The sequence below is a fragment of the Adiantum capillus-veneris genome, chromosome 25 (genome assembly GCF_014529385.1).
Source record: "Adiantum capillus-veneris isolate H3 chromosome 25, ASM1452938v2, whole genome shotgun sequence".
Classification (NCBI taxonomy): domain Eukaryota; kingdom Viridiplantae; phylum Streptophyta; class Polypodiopsida; order Polypodiales; family Pteridaceae; genus Adiantum; species Adiantum capillus-veneris.
Genome location: NC_140955.1, coordinates 61,802,659 through 61,819,001, shown reverse-complemented (window position 1 = coordinate 61,819,001; position 16,343 = coordinate 61,802,659). Strand labels below are relative to the sequence as shown.

Here is a 16,343-nt window from a genome sequence, read left to right as displayed (position 1 = left end):
AGAGAAACACAATGCAATAAACAAATCTGAATTCGGATTACCGTAGTCACAGTAGCGAAGATTACAAATTGGAGCAGGAGGAAGCTCTCAAACGTACGCTGTCTTCTTCAAAACTTGTGATAAAAGATGATGATGTTCAAACTTACAAAACTGACCTTTATAGTTTAGGTCTTTACCAATGGCTTGCCCGGCCAAAAAGTCCTAAACTTTTAACTGGATCTCCACTATACAAATGCTCTCGGAAAAATACTTTTTTTTTTTTTACAAGTTCTCGGCTTAGAGAAGCTCTTTTACAAAAGAATGAGATTTTCGCAAAAATGTAGATTCCCTGAAAAATGTGACTCTTTCTCTGGAGACCATTGCTTCGTCCGCCAAACAATTACAACCCAAGAAATCGACCTGCTTCTCTGGAATAAGGATTTACACAGAGTATCACTACACTAGCTCAAAAAAATAATATAGTAAAAATATGGTGTCTGGCTACATATCTAGTTGGTGGACTCCGGTTCGGTCAATCCTCTAGAATGGCACCAATGTTAGCGGGTCGCCACGACGGATGTGTATAGTATAGCTATTTGGCACTAACATAATGTTAATACTCAGGGAAGTGACTCGGATAGGGCACATAAACTCTTTGAAGTTGTCAATCTCAAGAAATGAACCTAACAAGCAAACATACCAACTCAACAAAACAATCAATCACTCGATGATTGAAAAATCTGTCTATGTCCTTTCTCACCGCTTTAAGTCATCACGCCATTTTGGCACTCGAACGAACTCGAAACGCAACAAAACTTTAAGAGGAGGTCTAAGATACCTAGGGGCATTGAAAATGTACCAAAATCACAATCCATCATGAAAAAGGTCTTTAAAAATGCAGCAGAACTATCCAAAAATGTCGCCCTATGGTATAGGAACACTCTCCTATGGTCAAAACGTCACAAATAAGTAATCTAAGCACTCAAATATGACGATAAAGCTCACTAACGTATAATTGCAAACCTCAACAAAATTGACAATGCTTATACTTGAATGAAAGAGCAAAGAGAGCGGAACACAATGCAAGTTTTGAAATTGAAAACGGATTACCCAATCATTAAAAAAGTTGATTACAAGTTAAAACAGCTTAGTAGCTTGAGCTACATTTACGATAGAGCTCCCTCTTCTTCAAAAGATAAGCTTCCTTTCACATTAAATTTATTGACCTCTATACATAGGGCTTTTTAAATGACCAGTGGTTGACTCACATGGAACTTTACAATCATCATGATAGAATTACAACCCAAGGAATCGACCTGCTACTCTAAAATCAGGATTTACACAGAGTTTCACTACACTAGCTTGAAAAAATAATAGAGTACAAATGTGGTTCTGGCTACGTATTCCGCAAGTGGACGCCTGTTTGGTCAATCCGCTAACATTCTCTCCTTTCTAGCTTGTGTCGTCCAAGTACATGTTACTCTGGATAAAGATAGTGCCTGCTTTATTTAAAATAGACTTTACATGTTTTAAGTGAGGTCTGATATGAAGTAGAAGCTAAATAGGGTTTGCACTTTCTTATTGTAGAACCGAATACTCCAAGTGAATGAAACTGAATAAGACCTTATAATTAAAATTCGAAGCTTAGGAGAGAAAAAGAAAGATCATCAAAAGAGAAAAAAAGGTGTGTTACAAAACACACCCATTAACCATCCCCAAGAAAGAACATTGTCATTTCTAGTGACTTGAGAAGGAAAACATAGAGATTGTAAGGGAGCTTGAGTAGTTAATGCCTTCACTTTAATTTGTTGGGAAGTCATTAGGTCTCCCGAATCTTAGAAAAATAAAAAGATGGAATATTAAGGAATGGGGATGAGTTTAGGAAATGAAAAAGACCCATGGAAGTGGAAAGTTAAAGACTTTTTGTGTTTATATAAAGCGAGATGGTCGAGTGCACATTCCTACATTTGTGTTTTCCTTTGCTTAATTTCCCTTAGCATTTTCTTCTCTTTAAAGTGTGTTGCACTATGTAAGTAGTGAATATATTTATTTTGAACCCATTAGGTAGTGAACACATTATTGGAAAGTCAATAGGCCCCTTGCCATGCCTTACGAGCATTACTATTAAATCTCTTCTCGGGGCGTCCAATTGTCACTACTAAAGAATGTGAACCTCAAAGAAAGGGGAAGGAGAATCCTGACGAAGCAATGAAGCCTATTAACATATAAAATGGCAATGGCAAGGGTCTTGCTACTTAAGACAATCTTGTGTTATCCTACTTGAGGATTGTGGTGCGGCTCTAGTCGACAAAGAGACAAATTAAAGGGTACATGCCGATGAAGAACCATAGCAAAGCCAACTCAAGGGTATTTGTAAAAAAGCTAAATAATCTTTAAACCCCTTTTAAAAAAAATGGGGCTATAAATAGTCCTTAAGTTTTTCATTGGTAAAGAGATTAGCATTAAACATTAAAATATATATATATATATATATATGACCAATAATTGCATTTTCACCGGAATCCTCATCATGTTCACAGGTAAAAGTCCATTTTCTCATGGAGTTTCTTATTATAAGAAGGCAGCTTGGGGCACATCTGATGCTGAATCAAGAGACCATTCATGTGAAAGATTGGCACCTTCAGTTCTTTTGCCACCCTCTACACTGGAGTCTATTTGTGACAGCTGCCCAGGAGCATCTTCTTTCTCTCCCACAGATGCACTATCAAGCCCGAAAGAGGATACCACTGCCTCCTTGATTCCTTGAAGAAAACCTGATTGCTCCTCATTTATGTGTTTGTCATCTTCATCTCCTCCATTCGAACTTCTCGATTGACCTATGTCCAAGTGCTCATCACCACCTCGTTGAGGCGCCTCTGACGGCGATGCACGGCCATACCCAAGCGTCGACGCAACCGTATCCTTCACTTCCTGCAGCTTCTCCATTACAACTGCAGAGCCCGCCAGGGCACCGTCCAAGAAAGCATCCTCTTGATTGGCATCGTCACTCATGCCAGATGTAAACTGCTCTGCAAACATCTTGTCATCCATATTATTGGGATTGAAGTAGTCCACATCGCTTTTTGTTACTTGAAGAAAACCTAATTGCTCCTCATTTATCTGTTTGTCATCTTCATCTCCTCCATTCGAACTTCTCGATTGACCAATGTACAAGTGCTCATCACCACCTCGTTGAGGCGCCTCTGACGGCGATGCACGGCCATACCCAAGCGTCGACGTAACCGTATCCTTCACTACCTGCAGCTTCTCCATTACAACTGCAGAGCCCGCCAGGGCACCGTCCAAGAAAGCATCCTCTTGATTGGCATCGTCACTCATGCCAGATGCAAGCTGCTCTGCAAACATCTTGTCATCCAGATTATTGGGATCGAAGTAGTCCACATCGCTTTTTGTTTTCTGAAGTACATCTTTTTCTACTGCATCTACATCACCCAGCTTCAAAGCCAAGTCATCAACTGCATTGTTGAGCTTCTCTGCTGACCATTTTCCCCATCTCTCAGTGTAGTTACTCATTCCGCCGTCATCATTGTTGTCCTCGTTTTTCTTCTGCTCTGCTCTATCGATCTCTTTTTCCCTTTCCGATTTCTTTAGTGTTTGTGCCTGATTTTTCATCGATTTGTCTTTATCAAAGCTGAACTCGTCCTCGCTTTGGTTGCTTGGATAATCATCACCGGTTTGAGCCCCTCTGTCTTTGACATGGAGCTTGTCCTCTGTCGCTACAACATCCCCATAAAGGGCTGCATTAATAGACAGAGATGTTTGAGCAGTCGGAAAATTGTCTGCTTCATATACCGGCCGATACATCTGTTCGGAAGCACCATCCTTCAAGGGATTGGCTGTCGGGCTTTCATTTTCCAGAGTTCTGTCGACACCGCCTGCAGACTTACTATGTTCACTATCCTCAGCTATATGTTTATTGTCACAGCCAATACCTAATTTCCCATCCGCAGACAGGTCTTCACTAAAAACCCCGATTTGATCACGAGTACCACGACCTGGCTCGAACTCGCCCATCTCAAGTGATTGATCGCTGGGTGACTTCGTTTTTGGCACCCTGTCAAGACTACCTGTGACCACACACATTATGGCTATGGTTTCTACTCTTTCATCCATATAGAAGAAGAGAGCCAATTGCAACCAAATTTTAAATACCTTCAGAAGCCTGCAGGTCATCATTGGTGGTTGCTTCATAATTGTGAGACTCAATGGTGGGCCGCAATCCCGCATTATCATGGTCGCTGATTGGTGAAGAGTCATTCACAATTTTCCAATACGCACCTCCGACAGTTGGTGCATTGGGCAGCCCATCATGAACCTCAATGTCATCTATACAAGGCAAAACAACAATATAAAGATTTACCTTGAGCTTCATTCTAAGCCGCCAAAAACATTACACAATAATTACTCACCTGATCCCTTCTCTGAAGGGCCAATGGAACAAAGCCGTTCATATTTCAGCTACACACAAGCAAAACAAGGCTTGATTACAACTTCCACACAACGACGTACTAGCCACATTCCACCAAATACCAAACTACTGATGAAACGCGGATTTTTATTCTGCACGGGGCACCCATGAGGAAGATTTTCTCGGCTAACTCTGAGCTCCTGTCAACATTTTTCTAGCACACAAAACTTGTATGCTGTGGGCATCTCAAATGGGGATAGAAGCATCGGTAGCCTGTAAGATAGATGCGGGCAGAGCCACGCAAACTAGACTGGTTCGCATGTCTGACAGAGTGGAAAGTAGAAACCTGGAAATGCATATAATGTGTCTATGGCTATAAGTAAGCACACATACAAGACCATCATCAATTGGGCAACCAGCCTAATCTGACTTGACGTAAATATGCAGGAACAAAGCCCGGAACAAAGGAGCACACATACACATGCATTAGCCTCAAGGATCATGTACATCCAGCCAGTGTTTTCCAATATGCACCTGTGTGCCATTGTTGTTATTGTCATCGGTGTCATATTCATCCGAGGAACTTTCATGAGCATCCTTGTCCTTATGTTGCCTAAGTGTCGACGAATGTAGACCTCCTTGCTCTCTTTGCCGCTCGTCCTCGATATAATTCTTGTCGTCATTAATGGCATGAGCAGCACTTCCAGTGTGTGTGGCCTTCTTCATTTTGTCCTTCAGCTTGCGCGCCTTGTGCTTTACCTTGCGCAAGGCCCCCTTCATCTTGCCGGCAGGTTGGGTATTCTGCACATGATCCTCATCTACACACGATTGCACAAGAGAGATTGAAACAACTTGTAAGGAAATGGAGCTAATGCTATAGACATGCCAAAAACACACTTTCAAGGATTCAAAATCATTATCACAAAAATTGTTAATGACCTGACCTACATATATCACAAGAAGATTTAGAAATTTTCTCATGTAGGAAAATGGAGTCTTATTCAGTGTTTTTCATACAATGCATAACATCATGAGCTTCTGCTCGAGAGGCACCACATACCTAGCTAGGAACGATTGGTCACCGCCCCCCCCCCCCCAACCGGGCCGGCGGTCCCCAGCCCCTAGTCGTACCTAGCTAGGTATGCGGTGCCTCCCTCGCCGAAGCTCATGATGTTTCTCATGTAGGAAAATGGAGTCGTTTTCAGTGTTTTTCATACAATGCATAACATCATGAGCTTCTGCTCGAGAGGCACCCCATACCTAGCTAGGTACGATTGGGGGCCGGAGACCACCGGCCCCCACACCAGGCCGGCGGTCCCTTGCCCCCAATCATACCTAGCTAGGTATGCAGTGCCTCCCTCGCCGAAGCTCATGATGTTGAGGTAAGTCACAATGTGAGAATTATTGTGAGAATCTGTCCAAAACTTCTTGTGATACATAAAAGCTGAATCAAGAAGGTGGGTTATAAACAAACTATTCATACCTTTGGCAGGTTCAACAACGACATGATGCTCCTTCGGTGCCTGCATATTCGCTGTGGTGAAAAGAAACAAGCTGGATGAAAGTGTGTGCACAAGCGTGCGTGCGTGCGTGTGTGTGAGAGAGAGAGATTAGAAGCAGAGAAGATTCAGAACTTCCCCAAGAGACCTGACAGAGCATTACTGTTGACACTTGGCTTCTCCAATGTCTTACACGTGGAGCTACGTGGCACGGCTTTTCTTGTGTCGGGACTGATAGACAACTAGCCTCTATTAGTTTTTTGCCTTGCTAAGGATATCGTGTAAGAGGATGCTGGGGCGCGGTGCCGAACTTGGCCCCGGGCATAGTCCCGGTTAACCTACTCAAATTGTGAAATCCCGGTTACATTTTGAGAATTCTGACCTAAAAAACCGGGGGAATTTTGATTTTTCCCTTATTTTCGCCAGTTAGGGTGAGTGTGAATAGCATGCACCTGTGATCACTCGCAAGCAACATGCCAATCATACATGGTGGATCATTCTACATGGTGAGGTTGATGACATGCCCATCACACGTACTCTTGATGAAGTTATGGCACATGTGGAGCAGAATTTACCCCATCGCAACAACAGTAGGGCACCCACGACCAAAATTCATTCGTTGCACACAATTTTGTTCTTAGAGACATGGGAGTGAGGTAGGCGGAGTGGTGGTGAATGCCCAATGCAGAGAGCAGGAATCGTGTTATCATCACCACATTGTACCTCCCCTGTGCGCTTTAACATCGCCCTGATTTGGTCCGCTTACCCTTTTCCGCTCTCCCTCTCCCCCCCTCCCCCTCCCCCCCGGCCCCCGGTGGCGAGGGAGGAAATATGGAGCTACAAGACATGCTCAGGAATGACCTCGTGTCCACACATTCTCCTACTAACCCTAACCCCAACCCGTTGGCCTTTGGAGGGCATACACACTTTGATTATGGTGCTAGCCCTTGGATGCAAAAGAGACTCATGTTGAATCTTTTTCCTCTGGTACCTACCTCTGCCGCTTTCCCTACTTTTAATGGACTCAACAACATATTTCAACATCCGTAATTCCTCCAACAACCCTCCCATGCCACCGTGGCCATGCTACCTCACCCTAACCTTCAGAAGAGTTCGAGTATCGTGCATGAACCCCCTCCGTCCTATCAAACCACCAGGTAAGGTCTCTCAGTCCCATCCTCAAATCTATTTTGATAAACCCATTCAAGAAATGAATGTTAAATAGATGATGGTCCCTCTAGAATGATCCATTTGCATGGGGATCCTACTGAACAAGAAAGAGCTCCTGAAAAACACAATGTAGGAGATCACGACACCCCTACTCGGGAGGACTTGCCTGAGTTAGGAGACCTATATATTGATTATGAGGGTGTTACTATTCCTACTAAAGAACTTGAGATGTGGCATTCCCAGATGCGACACAGAGTTTTACAGAGTTGTAATTGGTCTCTGCCATGGAATCAGACCTTCAATAGAGACTCTAAACTCATGGATAACTCAAGAGTGGACCAATAAAAACATTAAAGTTTCTCAGGTTTAGTATATTCCAAATGAATATTACCTTTTCTTGAAGATACCAATGTTGCCCTTCAGCTTGAAGGACATGGCTAATGGATTATTAGAAATACTCTAATGACTGTGTTTAATTGGCACCCTGAGTTCAATCCTAGGGGACCTAGACCTACTAAAGTGTTTGTCTGGGTATACTTCTCTGATCTCACCATTGAGATTTGCCTTTGCCTTAAAAATATTGGTAGTTGGGTAGGCAAGTTTTAGGCCAGAGAGCTAGGGGAAATATTAATCCTAAAAAGGATCCTCAATTATTGATAGAGATTGACCTTAGCAAGGATTTGAAGATTGAAGTGCCTATCAAAGACTCCACAAGTAAATTTCTTCACTTGCAAAGGGTGGCTTACAAGAACTTGCCCAATCTATGTTTCCATTGCATGAAATAGGGGCATTACATTAAGGATTACCGTGAGTTAAAGCTACATGCATACAGTGAAGAACCCCCACAAGATCAAAATGAAGGTTTCTAGCCAGTATAAAAAAAATTACAGCATTAAGAGGAGGTAAAAACCCTAAATCTAATCAAGCAAAGAATAAGTTCAACTATAGTCCTATGTTGGAAAATTTGACCCATTCAACTATGACTTAGAGAAATCAAAGGAGAATGAAAATGAAGAGGGGACATAGGGAAAACAGTGCACAACTAGAATTTTTTATCAGAACCGGCATGAGAATCAATCTTAGAAGCTTACTTAGAAGGTTAAAGAAGGTGATCAACAAACTGAGAAACCTAGAGAAGACCCAAATACTAGCTAGCCCTACTGAAAGAGATGTAGGAATGTCAACATCATCCTCATCATCTGATTTAGATGAAGAATCAATCCCTGATTCCCAAATTCCTAACCCCCTTCTCAGAAGTAACCCCTCTTATGAAGAGAAGCTAGATGAACTTGATGAAACCATAAAAGCACAAGTTGAGTGTTCAAAGACTACCTATATCCTCCTTAGCTAAAGAAAAAAGGAAGAAGGAGGCTTCTAAGCACCCTAATAGAGCTTCCATGTCTTTGAAAAAAACACACAAAATCAGTAAGAAATGAAGTGTCCTCCGCTTAAAGGAATTACTTTGAACTACAAAGGAATAACTGATTCATCCAAGGAACATGTGATTAAACAATGGCTTACAAATTCTAATTGTAATCCTTACATTGTGTGAGTAAAAGTTTCTAGAGCTGTCCTAAGCTCCAACCTTCTTAGAATTGGCTCAAGCCTGAAGTGGTACATCACTGAACGTGTAAGTGGAAAGGGGAGCAGCTGCTATTGAAATGGTAGAGAAGTACAATTTAATGACCACTATTGTACACAGTTATTCCAACAATTGTTGGGTTTCTATTACTATTAACAATTCCTTCAATTTTATTGTTGTCTCCTTATATGCTCCTAGTTCAATATTAGAAATGATCAGTGCTTGTTCAGAACTAGTCAATTTGTGTAATGGAATCGGCCTATTTAATTTGAGAGTAGCGGAAATTAATGAGAGTACTTTTGAGAAATGACTTTGTGAGCATAGTGGGTGAACATAATTGAAGATAGCAACATAATCATAGCAATTAGTTAACTTGGCATGAACAATACTTTTGCAAGAGAGAGAATTTAGAGAACATGACAACAGTTGAGGACCGGATTTATGTGGAGCCGGTCCCCCCTCCAATAGGCATTTGTATTATGATTTCTCCCATTAACAGAGACTTGTTACAATACAATCTTTGTGTTCCTTGTGACCTAGGTGATGCAATGAAGATGGAAAGCTTCATGCATCACAAACATAACATAAACTTGAAGAAAGCTTTAACTATCCCAAGCCTCAGTCCCAAGACCTCAAACACCTTGGAAGGTGGAGAGAGCTAGCAGGGAATGAGGGTAGGGAAGAGGAAGAAGAAACATTTCGTAGGAGAAAGAATTAGTTCCTCACTTATCATAACTCTTGTTGCTAGCATACATAATAGCATAGTAATGAAGAAGAAGGAGATGGCAAGATTAAGCATTGAAGCATGGCTCTTGGTTGGATTTGCACTCCATATCCAAGAGTGTTGGTGTAGGCTCTCAACCTCTACTTGCTTGGAGAAGGAGAGGGAGCTCTTGCACTTTGCATAGCACACAATGAGAGTGTTTGTGAGTGTGTGTGGGTGAGTATACCCCCTAAGCAACCCCCTAGCTTGCTTGGGTCGACCCCCCCTTGTAGCTCATGCTTGAAGCTCATTGGACCCCTCCAGGCCTAGCCAATCACAAGCAGGAGGCATTACAAGCAGCAAGGGTAGCCTTGAGACAAGTGTCCCCCTTTCCCCTTTGAGAGAGAGGACTAGATAAATGCTAAATCATTTAATTAAATCTCCTAAATTATTATTGGACCCCTTGGGTGGCCAACCAATTGGCTTTAGGCACACCATGAGGGCAACATGAGGAGGAACTTGACAAGTGTCCCTTTTGCTTTATTTGTACCATGCAGGCCTTGTGTGAGTGTGTGGGTGTTCTCTCTCATCCCCCCTCATGTAGGCCTCGCCCCCTCCTTGTAGGGATTGAATATTTTACTTTTTGACACCTCAAGCCCCTCATGCATTGGCCCAGTTCCCACCACAAGCTTGGCTCATAAGCACTTCAAGCTTGGGATGGGTTCTCACCTCAAGTGCAACCTTAGCATCTCAAGCATGTCAAGCACCTCAAGAATCTCAATAATTAAGCACCTCAAGCATCTCAAGCACCTCAATCATCAAGCACCTCAAGCACCTTAGTCATCAAGCATGACAAGCACCTCGAGCTGGGTCGGGTTCCTGCGCCTCAAGCTCAGCCCTAACTTACCTAAGGTCAAAGGCCTTTTACACACATTATTGGAGGTCTTCAATGAAGATAACCCTAAGGTCTTATGCTCCATTTGTTAGCCTTGCTCTGTGATAGACCATCTCTCATTTGGGCCCCTTTACCATTGGCCCCGTGTTGAGATAGATCTATAAGCACATGTCTATATCTTAACACTTGTTCCCGTTTATTCTCCCACATTAAGTGATCAATTTAATATGAGAAAATCATTTGGGTTGGTTAGATATTAGATATGAGATTTTATGACAATTTGCCTCGCCCATGTATGATTGTAGGTGAATTTAACATGGTGGAATCAATAGAAGACGGATGGAAACAAACTTGGACATGTCATAGGAGGTTCATAAAAGAATATGTGGGATGATATGCTGAATAATCAGAAACTACTAGACATCACCCAGAATCTAATAGACAACAAGGTAACCATTTCAGAGCAGTAAGGCTTGATAGGATATAAATGAGTGTTCATTTGGTTCAATATTTTTGGCAAGTCAATTGTTGGAAAGAATATTCTCTGCTTTTGTCTCATCATGTCACTTTGCTATTTAAATTTCATAAGGATGCTTGTATGTTCTAGGTAGACTGGCCACAAATTAATTAATCCCTTTTGTCCATAACTATGTCAAGTTAAAGGTTAAAGAAGCTTTTGATTCTTCTTTCAATAACTACCCTTCTTCTTTCAAATCTTGGGACAAGGCTATAAAAGATACCAAAGCATTCTCATTGACTTTAAGAATCGAGCTAGTCTGCTATGAAAAGAAGAAATATTATAATTTAAAAAAATAACTTTGTGTGAGGCCAAGGGTTAGGATGCACATGCGGTACAAGGGGTCTATATATAGCTAGGTACAAGGGCCTATATTTGGCATGGATGGGTGGAGAAGAGCATGTGTCCATTCTCGATTGCAACAATTATATGCCTACAAGGTAGGGTTCCATCGGGCACATGTTTTTAGTCATAAGGTGTGCAACATGGTCTAGGAACTCACAAAGTTTGGTTTAGCCAATGTGGAGAAGAGGTTATGAGGGGCCCTCTCACTCACTAAGTGTTTATAGTTACCTCCACACACTAATACATCTTGTACTTGATGGGTGTCATATTCCTTGACATCACTATATGAGGCATATTCCACATGTGGAGAATATGAGTCTATGGGACTGACACTTGCCCCTGTTTCTCTAATTATGTGTCGCAACAGAGCCCCTTGGTGTTGGTCAAATTCGTTTATTATACCATTTTGAGCATGTCGTATCAAGAACAGTTTCAATGGCAAAAAATTCTCGGCGGATACCTAGAACGACTTATTGAGGTTACAAGAATTGTTGAATAGCATTAGCGGATAGTTGTTTACGCATATCACAAGGCTATGTATTTTTAATGAAAATGTTTCATTTTTTAAACCTAGATGTGATTCATTTTCATATTCTATTATGGTTCAAACGTTTTAGCAAGGCTTACAAGTAATTGCAATGGGAAGTAATTAGTGTCCTTTTGTAGAGCTATCTACACATTTCATTCCCTCATCTTCCATGCATGCTATGAGCATAACATCGGCCATAAGCATTGGCAACTACAATCATGAAAATGCAGGTTCGGATAGTTTTTGGCAATTGCATGCTACTTATGGATCCTAGTGTTTTAACAAAGGTAGATTTGTAGCGGCATGAAAATTTATGCAATTGATAGCTTATGAAGAATTTTTCACCAAAGGTGTTGTATCTTTATGGAAATTATCGTGAATCTACCAATCAACATACGAGGTCATGGCTCGGTAGGGGTACTTGTAGATAAGTTGACTAAACTTTGTAAATTTTATTTAGTTTGCTATTCAATCTGTAAAGTTAACCAAGTAATTGGTTGTTCATAATCTATATCGACTATTTAGCTTACTCAGTAAGGAGTATTTGTGACCAGAGGACTATCTGTAACTCGGGGGGTGCACTATGTAATCATGTTAATGTATAACGTGAGTTTGATAGGAGGGGTTTTAAAATGCAAAATTTTTAGGGAATTTAACAGAGATACATTAAAGTAAGGGGTTTTACATTTAATTTTTGAAAAAAAAAATCATAAAATAAGGGGTCATTTTATTCATTCAGACACGTTAAAAGAGGATTTTTTTAAAATACCCCATGAACGCACGCTATATAGAGGGGTACTAAATGGTGAACCCCTTGAGGTATGTAAATGGTTGGGGAGAAAGAACTCAAATTAGTATTACCACTCATCCAGAGACGGATGGACAAAATGAAATTTTTATATAGCTTACTCAGTAATATTGGGAGTAATTGTGAGCAGAGGACTGTCTCTAAACGGTTGGGGAGAAAGAACTCAAATTAGTACTACCACTCATCCAGAGATGTATGGACAACATGAAATTTCTAATCTAGAGCTAGAGGATAGACTAAAAGCGTACCTTTGCGAGAAGAAATCCAATTGGAAAGATGACCTCTCTAGTTTGGAGTTGCTTATCATGATGAAAAGCATGTTACAATTAGGTTAAGTCCCTTCATGTTTATGCAAGGTTTTCAACTCACTTTCATAGAAAGTTGACTCGAGAATGTTGAGAAGAGATATTTTTACATGTTCCAACACCTTTAGAAAGTATGGGAGCTCGTTGTTTATTTAGTCACCTCTTAGTTGTAGTAAATAACTTAGAATACTCAAGTGAGTTATAAATAAATTCTAAACACTATTTTGGATCTAAGGCGATCACACAAACGGTTGCAAAGGGACAATAATGTGAAAATTCAAGATGTTTTTTCTGGTTTCATTGAATTTCCTACGGAATCATGTATCAGTCAAATGGATAGCTCGACGTGTGAGAGGTGCCTCTATGGAAACATTAATTCTTTTTAGAATATCTCACCATTTTTGTTTTTGAGAACAAAAATACTTCTTCAAGGGGGGAGTAATGTCAAGCCAAGGGCCAGGACGCACATGCGGTACAAGGGGTCTATATATATAACTGGGGCCAATGGCATATATAAGGCATGATTGGGTAGAGAAGTGCATACGTCCATTCTTGTTTCCTTACACTCTATTCTAGAGAGTACTATCCTACCTGATAGTCCTCCTCGCCCTACCCTCTTTGAGCCAAAGGACCAACTTAGAAGAGAAGAGCTTGTAGCTGCTGCAAAGACTTATGTAATTTGGACCATATAAGTTTGGGCTAGCATAATTGATGCTCAAGACAAAATCATGTTTAATCTACTAAAAAAAAAGAAAATTAATGGTTTTATCCCTTTTCTAAAGGATAAAAATGGCAATACTATTCAGTATCATAAAGGTAATCTGGAAGTAGACACGGCTTACTACTTAGACATCTTTTCATCTCCCCCCAAAAGAGGGGCTGGTCAAACTAAGGCTAGAGCATCCATTGTCAGAATAAGAGAAAAGATGGTACTCCCATCCATGGCCACAGATAATGGATAGGCCTGTCATGGAGGGGGAGTTGAAAAGTTCTATCGAAGCTCTTAAGGAAAGAAAATCCCCTCAAACTGATGGTTTTTACAATGAGTTTTATTAACACTATTAGTAATTTCTCATCCCCCATTTACTGAAGGTATGGCAAGATGTCTAGAAGGTAGGAGCGCTTCCCTCTATAAACACAGGGGTCATGAGGCTCATACATGAAAGGGGGAGGGAAGGACTTAGGGAATTGGAAACCTATTACTTGTCTGCCTTGTGCATGAAAAGTTTTTCCCCTAGCTCTAGGAAGGAGTCTCAATCCTATAATGCATGATATTATTCTTCCAGAGAAAAAAGGCTTCAATGAGGGTAGATTTATCTTGGATGCAATCATTACATTGTGGGAAACTATAACTATGCTTGGTGTTTTGATCAAATTTTGGTTTTGTTGAAAATGGATTTTGATGAGGCTTATCATAGGATTGGATTAAATTTCATCTTCTAATCTCTGTATGATATTGGTTTTGGAACAATATCTATTGAATTCATACAATTATTTTTTGGCAAGGATCTGGCTAAAGTAGCCATAAATGGGGAACTTCCTGAATCAATTACAGTGCAGAGATCCATTAGACAGGGTTGCCCAATTACTCCTTTGCTTTATGCTATTTGTTCAGATGCACTGGGCTAGCTGGTCAAAGATGCCATGGAAACATGTAAAATTAAAGGAATAGACATCCTTGGGATGAAAAAGAAATTATGCTTGCAATAGTTGTAGATGACACCAATGTTATCTTTCAATAATTTAAAAAATCACTTTTCTCAAAAAAACAAAATAGGGAACCCACATCATAAACGAGTGCTTTGTTAGGAACAATCCTAGAGGATTCCCTCTTTCACACAGATATACTTGAATGGAAAACTGAATTTTGCTACTTTTGTAAAATAGCAAGAGAGAAAAAGTCTACCTTGACACTTTTCAAAATAGCAACATTTTCTTTTGGAAGTAGTGAGTGCAATGACGTCCCCCTTGCTCTCTCATTTTTCTCTCTTGCACGTGGCCATCATCGACTAGGAGCCCAATGCTTAGGACCTCTCTCTCTCTCTCTCTCTCTCTCTCTCTCTCACACACACACACACACACACAAAGTTTCCTCTCTCTTACTTTCTTGTGCAATAGGGTTGTTCCTAGTTGTTGGGTTTGTAAGCAGTACATGAGCATTCAGGCATGGCAATGGACTGTCGACAATGGTCTCCGTACGATGTCTCTCTTTGTCTCTCTCCCAAGACCACAGTGCAGTCGAGTAGGCCAACATGCAATGCCTTTCTTGACCTTTGTTTGGTCTTCAAAGCTCTGCCACCAGTGTCATAGCCCCCCATGCCATTTTAAAAAAATGCCTTAGTGGCATTTTTTAAAACTTAACTACTAATGCTGACCATCTATAAACTTTACGAAAAAATGCAATGTTTGCAGTTTTAGAAAACTTTACTACCAATGTCCGTTGTCTGTAAACTTCACCAGCTATTAATGAATAAGAAAAGCTACTCACATCCAAGTGCACATGCATCCAAAAACATTAGCTTATCTTCATATGGTGATGTAGCGGTGCTAGATTTGTTAGATCTGCCCATCATCCTCGGTTTTGCCATAACCAAGAAGTACATTATTTTTCCAAATTATGAGCTGATGAGTCCACTCACATCTTTGCACGGGAAAGTTGCGGTGAAGGGGGACCCACATAAAATGGCCACTTTATGCTTGCTATCATGTAATATGCTCGACTGTCCACTAGGTCACCCAAGATATGCGCTGGCTTGATGCCCCAACTTGCAGTTGTGTGCACAACCTCAACACTTTGGATGGGGATAAGTAGCATGAGGTTGTGGTGATGGCGCCAGTGGTCTTGCTAGTAAACAATGTTCTTAGCCTCACCGGTATTTATATTCGAGATCTAGCTTAGCACAAACATGAGAGAAGTCGCCTCACAAAAATTTTGTGCACATAGTTTCAAAACACACTAGGGGTAGGTACACAAATTTTTCTCCCCTTGACACATAGGGTGTAGACACACAAACCTTCCCTTACACAAGTAGGTGGTAGGCACACACAAACCTCCCCGACACACATACATTACGAGGGAAGTACAAACGATAAGTTCTTCACATAATTTGGGTGCTACTTGTTTTTGTTGTTGTTGTTGTTGTTGCTGTTATTGTTGTTGTTGATGACGTTCTTGTTATTGTTTTTTTTGTTGATGTTGATGCCATGTTGGCCTTGTTGTTTGTTATGATTGCTTTTTTTTCATTGCTTTTTGGCATTGTCATTGTTGGTAGGCATGCTGCTCAAAAGAAGTGACTCATCACATGTATGGCTAGTGGATGCCATATTGGGAATGGCATACACATCATGCGCAAGGGTGGCCCTTGAGGAAGGTTTTACTTTCCATGCCCGCAGTGTCTATTCCCCTTACAAAGATGGGCATAAGTGGATATTCATATATTTATACATATAGTTATTTTGGTATATGAGACCAAAGTTGTGCACATAATTTAAATGGACAAAGATCATGAGGGATTTTTACAAATAGGCACACTTTTCTCTTTGTACTTGGTTGAAAACATCATCAATGCATTGAAACTCAAT

The 16,343-nt window shown here is 40.8% G+C and overlaps 1 protein-coding gene across 5 annotated transcripts; it reads right to left on the bottom strand.

Moving 5' to 3' along the window:
• Nucleotides 1-2,441: 2,441 nt before the first annotated feature.
• On the bottom strand, nucleotides 2,442-15,591 carry LOC147424978 (uncharacterized). 5 transcript variants are annotated; one of them, XM_086500575.1, is made up of 6 exons: nucleotides 15,401-15,591; nucleotides 5,892-5,942; nucleotides 4,943-5,226; nucleotides 4,410-4,458; nucleotides 4,153-4,326; nucleotides 2,442-4,067 (listed from the first exon to the last, which is right to left on the bottom strand). In XM_086500575.1, the coding sequence occupies exons 1-6, from the start codon at nucleotides 15,438-15,440 to the stop codon at nucleotides 2,551-2,553; spliced, it is 2,115 nt and encodes a 704-aa protein (XP_086356701.1). In that variant the 5' UTR covers nucleotides 15,441-15,591; the 3' UTR covers nucleotides 2,442-2,550. The 5 variants fall into 5 exon arrangements, with proteins under 5 accessions (XP_086356701.1, XP_086356702.1, XP_086356700.1 ...); XM_086500576.1 differs by lacking the exon at nucleotides 5,892-5,942; XM_086500574.1 differs by lacking the exon at nucleotides 5,892-5,942 and having other exon boundaries at nucleotides 15,250-15,538.
• Nucleotides 15,592-16,343: the final 752 nt, after the last annotated feature.